This window comes from Rhododendron vialii, chromosome 9a (assembly GCF_030253575.1).
Source record: "Rhododendron vialii isolate Sample 1 chromosome 9a, ASM3025357v1".
Taxonomy (NCBI): domain Eukaryota; kingdom Viridiplantae; phylum Streptophyta; class Magnoliopsida; order Ericales; family Ericaceae; genus Rhododendron; species Rhododendron vialii.
The window spans coordinates 39,065,203-39,073,591 of record NC_080565.1 but is presented as its reverse complement, the minus strand read 5'-3'; the positions used below and the strand labels follow the sequence as shown (position 1 = coordinate 39,073,591).

General features: G+C 41.2%; 1 protein-coding gene and 1 pseudogene across 1 annotated transcript; one reads left to right on the top strand and one right to left on the bottom strand.

Moving 5' to 3' along the window:
* Positions 1-1,660: 1,660 nt before the first annotated feature.
* On the bottom strand, positions 1,661-2,664 carry LOC131300265 (late embryogenesis abundant protein At1g64065-like). The gene has a single exon (XM_058326003.1). It carries the CDS (start codon positions 2,504-2,506, stop codon positions 1,958-1,960), a length of 549 nt encoding a protein of 182 aa, XP_058181986.1. The 5' UTR covers positions 2,507-2,664; the 3' UTR covers positions 1,661-1,957.
* A 948-nt stretch (positions 2,665-3,612) lies between these two features.
* Positions 3,613-4,359, top strand: LOC131299884 (glutamine synthetase cytosolic isozyme 2-like; annotated as a pseudogene).
* Positions 4,360-8,389: the final 4,030 nt, after the last annotated feature.

Below are 8,389 nucleotides of genomic sequence, written 5' to 3'. Positions count from 1 at the left end.
TTCTTTCTGTTCCACTTCTCTTAATAAAAAAAGAATCATCTAAACTCAAAAAGTAAGCAAGCAAAACAAAAGGAACCAAAAAAAGGAGTAACTTAATCATAATATCTTCGTGCTCACTGCTCAAGCATATCATTGCATAAAGAAAAAGAGAAACGTGATCACGAGGAATTCACAGTTGGAAGGATCAAAAGCAGCAAGTGGACACATTATTGTCTTCGCATTTCCTTTTCATTTTTTTTTTTTAAACAGTCAATTCATTTCAAGCCCGAAGACAAAGATTACATCGCAAAATACAAGAGTGCACCAAACTACCTACTCCGGAATTACAGAACACCTTGCAAAAACAAATCAGCACCAGGTACCGATATGAGAATCCCATCCAGAACTAGGCAGAGAGAAATCAAATAAAATTCCAGTACAAACCAGTAAACAATAATAACGGATGTAATCAAAACAACAAACAGATCACAAGTGAAAGAAGAAATCTAATCCCGTGCCGAAAACCAAACATTGCTTCACGCCTGGAACTGCCGTTGACGGCCCAGAACAAGGAAACAACACCAGCGAACAAACAGGCCGGAGCTGCTACCAGAAAACCCCAACAACAGCGACACTGCTACCACTGCCGGAAACCTCCAAAAAGCACCACCGACACCATCGTCAACCACCGCAGACCTCACTCCGAACACCCACCAAAACCCTAACTAAAATTATTCACCCATCACCCAACACCCACCGGATCTAGAGCACTAGACCGGTACAAACCAGACTGGGGGAGACCCAGCCGGTAGAAATCGAGCCAAACGGCCAGAAAAAACAAAAAAAAAAAACCCTAACCCCATCAGAGCCTAACCCCAAACCGCCATTATTACCACCCCCGACGGCCACTAAACTCTGGATTCTAGGAAGACAAGGTGGAGCGGTGATGAATCCAGCCCACAAGTCACCGGCCGGAGGTCGGAACACCTGAAGCAAGGTCACCACGAACACTGCAGCACATGCTCCCAAACCGATGAGAAGATACACTGACGAAGAAGAGAGATGAGGAGGAAGGGAGAGGAGGAAGGGGGAGGAGGGCGGAGGAGGCGGCGGTGGCCCCCCTCCCCCAAAACCAGATCTGCTTTGGGATTTTTCTTTTTTTAGAGAGAGAGAGTCGCTAAAGACACCTAAGAAAACATGTTACTCTTACACATTCTTTTTATAGATCATATCTCACGTCATGTTAATTGTTCGCACCTCGACTGATTTTGAGGGACTAATTTCACCGCTCATTTGTAGGGCGGTACTACATGCAAGGGTGGGTGCCCAAGCACCCTCTCTTTGGCTATTACCTCTACATATATGTATTGCAAAAATGTAATACAACATTTTAGAGAACGTTAACAAATTGGCACCCCCACATGCAAAGCCCAAACCCCATATATGCACTAGTGTAGTAAGATTTGTGGTTGAACTTTTAATTTTCGATCCCCTCTTTTGAAAATCCTAGTTCCGCCATTGAGTCGAAGTAAAACCCGAACACCTAGTTAGAAAGCAAAAAGATAAAAAGAAGAATGTAAACTTGAATACCAAGCATGCATGAAGCGTAGCATCAAATTGTTCAAAAGATGAGATGTTGCAGTGGAAATATGAAAGAAACATTCAGTGCCTACTCAACGTGAAAGAACACAACAACAAATATTAAAATCAAAACTCAAACACACAAGAAGGGTTCATGTTTTCAGCAATCAAACCTCAACCTTCTTCTAGAAAACCCAAACCAACAAACACACCAATAAAAGAGATGCTAGGTACAAAGAAAATATACCCCGAAATCGCTCAGAACAGGAATTTCTTACTGCTAATAAAAATCTATTAACAGTTATAAATACCTTTAAAAGTGTATTCAGGGTAATTTCGGGTATACTTTCTTTGTACCGAGCACTTTTGTACTCCAAAAAGACAGAAGAAAAATTCATCACTTGCAATGCAAATTCTCAACCGCCTTTGTCTTGGTATTAACATCCATGTAGCAATTCATTTCCGCAGTTTTCTTCCTCCTAATCACCTTCAACAAATGCACCTTCCCTTTCAACGTACCTTGACTAGTCAACCTCAATTTCCCGGAATTCAAATCACTCGCCAAATTCAAATTCCCCGATGTCACCTTATTCGAGCTCAAACTCACACTGACATCCACTTTCTTGGTCGACCGAGCCTTCGCTTTCCCTTTACCGATAGCAGCTTCGCCGATGGGGATTCCTTTGTAATACATCGTGGCGGTGGAATCGCCGAATTTGAATTTGCCGAAGTTGGTGTTTTTTACTGTAATTTGGGTGTTTAGTTTCATGGTGAAGGAAGGGGAGGAAGTAGAGGAGTTGGTGGTGAGAGTTTGGACAGAGACTGAGCCGAACCGGAGTTTCGGGGTCCGAGCCCGCATGAAAGTCAGGACGAAGATGAGAATGATAGCTGTTTGGAGAATGATTCCGATTACTATGTACAACAGGCATTTGTGGGTTTTCTTCATTGTGTTGTGGGGAAGTTATGGGTGAAGTAGTTTGAGCTTTGCTGTTTGGGTTCTTTTGTTGAGTTGAGTTTGGAATGGGGATGAGAGAGAGAGAGGATCCAATGAAGTTTGTGTACACTGCTGCGTCCAGACTCTCTAGCTAAAGTGAGATCACGATCACCCCCAGCTTTTGTTTGTTGGTTTTTTTATAAATCACGTGTCTTGACCAGTTTACGTGCACCTCGACTAATCATGCGGCCCAATCACATTGCCCACTTACGGAGAGCTCTGCTCCCTATGGACTAACTCCAAAAAAATTAATAGACACTAAAGGAAGTTTTGAACCTAAGACATGAGGAAACAAAACCCGGCCCCAAGTCTAGGGCTTGACGGTTAGGCCAACCCGGGTTTGATCACCATTTGCTTTAAGAAATTAAAGAGAAAGAACTCCTAAATCTGGAAGGCCCTACCAGTACTTTGGTTTCAATTGCTTTAGCCCACTTGCCAAAAACTAGAAGGGAGATGAGAGTTCTTTTTGTGTGTTGTTGGAAATTTTGAAAAGAAAGGCCATTAACTTAATTTAATGAAAAACGAATCTTACAGGCTAAATGGGAGATATTATTCCTTTGCCGAACATAAAAAAGCAGAACAAAAGGAATTCAATTAAATTACCAAAATGTAATTGGGCTTTAAAGTATCTTCACAATGTACAAATTGACTAAACCAGCCGAGACCAAACAAGCCAAGCCTCGAGCTCGAGTAGCTTGGTTCATTTGCCTCCCCAAGAATGGAATCCCCAATGAGGCCAGAACGAGGCCGAATTCCACAGGGAACTGGAATTTGAAATGTAACATCCAATCCTGGCCCAAGCGATCGGCCTGGGTAACCAAGCTGAACCATCTATTCACCGAACTTTCCAAACCAAACCGAAGGCATATATGCATGTTCTTCACTATCACACCTTAACTCCCACATTTGATCTCCAACAGTATTGTTGCATGACAAACAATCACGCATTTGAGATGCTACTCAAATGCAGTACAAAATGTGATCACAGTTCCATTATTTATATCCATCCATGTATGGATGATAGAGTCCAAAATATGACAAATTAAACGACTGCTAAAATGATGCCAGGCTAGTGGGGGTTTCAAGTTGGACCGGCCGTTGACATCTCGGCCAGAGATGAATCGTGGGTGGCTTGCTACATGCATCCTGTAGAGGGTTACTGAGATAATTGCTGGGGTTGTGGTTTCTTTCGATCCCAAACCTATCTAGGGTGATTTGTGCTGTAGAAAAAAAGAATGGAGCTGGTTGTCATACCAATTACAGCACCATTAATCACCCTGGATAGGTTTGGGATTGAAAGAAACCACAGCAATCACAGTAATCTCCAGGATGTAGCAAGCCACCCACAATTAATTCATCTCAGACTGAGATGCCAATTACAGCACCAAGTCCATGAGGGAAGATGAAGGTTATGAGAGAATCAAAAAGGCTATTGAAAAGCTTGGGCTGAGGCACAAAGAATGTATTGCTGCTTATGGTGAAGCGTCTCACTGGACGACATGAGACCGCTGTCGTAAACACCTTATTATGAGGGGTTGCAAACCGTGGCGCATCAATTAGGATTGACCAAGACACCGAGAAAGCAGGCAAAGGGTAACTTTGATGATCGGAGGCCTGCTTCAAATATTGATCCTTATGTTGCTTAGATGATTGCAAATACCACCATTCTGTGGAAACCGTACGTGAGTGTGTCCAATGAAAAACGGGAAACAAGATTCGTATCTCAGAACCCACCCCATCTGTGGCGCCTCAATAGTGGCTGTGGTGGTGGAGTGGAGGGCGGTGATTATGGGGTGCTAAAATGATGGTGTTGGTGGAGGTGTAGTAGTCAAGGTGGAGTTCCATGTGGAGCAGTGGAGGAGTGATAGTCGTGGCGTTAAAGTGGTGGTAGGGTTAAATGAATGTAGAGGCGGTCGGGTTGAGGTGTGGTGTCAATGGTGGTAGCAAAGTGGAAGTGCGGTGGTAGTGGTGGTGAAGTGAGGGTGGTGGTGTTCCGATGATCTTTGTGATGGTCTACTTATACTACCAACTCTTCATAAATTAAACACTATTATAGTTATGATTGGATTTTGCCATCTTTTAATACTTTGAAAATTCTTTTTATCAATACATAATAGGTCTTTATCAGATTTAAGGTGAGGGAGACGCCAGCTCTTTACTTGAATGATTTACTTTTCGACTTACTGAGGGTAAATTGGTCATGTCTATTGTTGCACAAATATTTTAAGATTCAAACTACTTGGGTTAGAAAGTAGACTTAACGAGCTTTTTAACGGTTCAAACCTTGCAAAAATTGGAGTTTAGGAGTGTCCGGGACAGACTTGCAAAGTTTGAGCAATTGTGGAGCCTTAATGCGCCCCAGGCGCAATACCATGCTCCCCGGGCGCAAGGGATTGCGCCCGGGCGCATCTTAGGAATTTCAAAACCAACCGAACTTTGCGATCTTGCTACAGACACTCCCGAACTCCGATTTGGACGTGGTTTGAACCGTTGAAAAGCTTGTCTAGCCTAATTTCTAACCAAATTAGTTTTATTCAAAAAATATTTATACACCAAAAGATGGGACAATTTTACCCTCATCAGGTCGAAAAGTAAATTATTTTGGAAAAATCATTGAATCACACTAACTTTAAACTGGATTGAAACCTATTTTATATGGATAAAGAGGTATTCAAATTAGTAAAATATGCTGAAATTGAACCATAAAAATAATAGATTTTGGTTTATCGAAAGTTGGACGAAAGTAGACCAATTCAAAGATTGCCAGAGCCACTAAGGCTAAAACATGTTTTCATGCCCTTCCTCTGATTCTATGTTCCATTCGGTACTCGCATTAATAATTCTAAGGCATTCGTTCATTTCTTAAGAGCTCCCGAAACTACAATTTGAAACTTATATCTGAAGTCCGAACTTATCTAGATACTTCAATTTGAAGCTTGACTTTGAGAAAGAGCTTTAGGAAGCAACTTCGAACAAAACATGACTTGGCCTTTGAACTCGAAATAAAGGTTCAAAGGGCATGGGATTAGGTCCCGTTTTTCCTAGTGACTAAACGGGATAAGAATCTAAATAGCCATTCTTTAGGTTTTGGACTTTTTGTAACGTAGACTACATTGGTGAGCATATTCACGATTGAAGCTCAAATATCTGTACTTCTATACCTGGGATGCCGCCACCTTGTATCCATTTCGTGATGAGAACGTAGCAATCAGTGTTCCGTTCATATCTGTTGAAGGCTGTAAATGAATCCAAGGATTACCCCAAGCCCTGTTGCAAGATATTAGACGGAGTGAGATAAAGCACTGAATATGCTCTCGTGTTGGTTTTTTATAACATCAGGTGAGCCATGGATGTGGGGAATCTTGTGGAACCACATAAAATGGCGAGTGTACGCTTCCTTCTCGTGATTGGTTTTAGTCTTCGTGCTATTGTGCGTGCTCACGCGCTCGTGTTTGGTTCGTTGCACAACAACACGTACTCCATGTGTCTACAGTTATGAAGGAAATAGTGAATGTGTTCAGGAGCTTGCCTAGGAGCCCGTCCAAATCATATTTGCGGTTCTGTATAGTTGTCTTTTCCTGTTATGATTCCTTTTTTCCCATGCTGCAACGTAGGGTCTTGGCTTTCTTGGGATGTTTCTGGAAAGAAGTAACAAGACCAACTAGAGCGTGATGGCCCTAAATCACCGCAGACACAAAGAGCAATCCGTAATGATGAGCAATCTAGCAATATCACTGAAATCAGATGTCAGGGAAGGAAAAGAAGTATGAACGAATTACTACAAACTCATACCTCTACACCCATCGTGGTCTGCCCGATTAAAGTAGTTTGTAACAAGGACCCTATTTTCATTGATAGCAATAGCAAGAATTCCACACATTTCGGCAATCTGGGCTCCCATCATACCAAGTCGTGGCAGCGTCTCCCAGTCAGCTACAAGAAACTTCACATTAGGATCATTGCAGTTCAGAGGATGCTGATGAATCCATATGTCTCGCTGCACTTTCCTAGTGAATGGATAGTTTTCTTCATCTGACCCCGTTAGCCGGGATAAAAATATAAGAAAGAACAGCTGACTTCTTGTATTTTTAATTGTACCATCAATTTGATATCACACCAACAATTGCTCATTTAAATTTTCAGAGATTCACCTCATTCCTATTGCAGTAGACAAATTGAAGCCTTTAAATGTCAAAAAAAGGAAAACCAAATCATTTCATTCCCTTGAGTTTGCTTTTCCTTTGTTTTCACAGAATTCAGAGCTAAAACACTGCAAGTCAGAGAATAGCAGAAGGATGACAACCTCCAGAATAGGAAATTTTTTGGACTTGCACAATAAATATGTTAACACAAACAATCATTCTAGCTGCTTTTGAAAACTATATGAATTCAGAAAGAAGAAGATGGATAGATCAACCGAAATGCTACAAAAGACATACTCGCAAAAAAAAACCAGCAAATTTTTTTTGAGAAATGATTGACTTTCTTATGCATATTCCGTATGGAAGTGCAGTGGTAGTGATGTTCGTGTAGGGGGTGGTTGTCACGCCCCAAATCCGGGAGCATGACCGGCCGTGTACAATGAAGCAATCATGGGACACGAAGCCTAATTAAAAATATTTTTAGCAACTTGAAACAAATAAATAATAAAAAACTAGATATTTTATTACAATAAATGTGCGACACGAAACCAATATTTTTCTTCAGCAAATGACACGATATCCGATATTCCAATCTCCAAATTTCACAATGAATTGCCAATAAATAAAAGTGCGGAAGCTAATTAATAAAAGTACTGGAGTGGTTTGACACGATAAAAGAAATAAAAATGCAAACGCCCTAGAAGTCCAAACACAAGGTCCCAACAACGCCGCAGAGTCCACTATAATGCTCCATGAACTAACCTGAAAAATAATGTGGAATAAATCCGTCAGTTGACGAGCTCAGTAAGTAGTTAAGCATGCTAAGAGTAATAATACAGAGTGGCATACGTATAAATCAATGATAACAAGGGCTCCAAACAAATGGTATCAAATTAAGAAAGGTCGAAGGTTCAACGAATAATACCAACAAACTAACAAAGTCAATGGCTCAGCAAATAGTATAGAAAGATGAATGACTGAATAACGAATTATCACAACAACAATCAAACTATGATAACAACCATTTAATACCAACAGCTTGCTCGACAATATCGGAACAAGGAACAACAATAATGAGGTAGTCCAAACCAAAGTGGGAACCACAATTACCAATTACCAATTATCAACTGCCAAATATTTTCTCAGGGCTTAGCCCGTTGGATCCAACACCGTACTTAGAGTCACCTCAGGATGGCGCCTGGGACCTTTTCCCTAAGCCGATCCGGAATAGAGTCACAGGGTATTTCACAAGTCTTTTCCCTATCCGTTGAGCACTAGAGTCACATGGTATTTCACAAGTCTTTTCCCTAGCGGCCAAAGTCACCACGATATTTCACGGGTCTTTCCCTTGGACTTTCACAAATTAATATAAACGTAATCCATGGTCCCAAACATACAAAACAACGGCGAACCGGAGTCACCTGCACCAGGATTATTCCCCGTGTCTTGCATAGTCACAAAAATATGATGAGTCAACGAATCGACGACAATAAAAGTACGGACAATCGATCGATCAAAAATATTATCAAATAACCTTGTATGCCAAAGGGTACATCAATCGTCAATGAATATGAGAACACGAATAAGAATATCACTTATCGAATCAATAACGAATAAACGAATTGTCAAGAATAGATAGGCTCAAGAGGATTCCAAAAGAAGGGATCACATACTTAACCACTCACCTCGACCC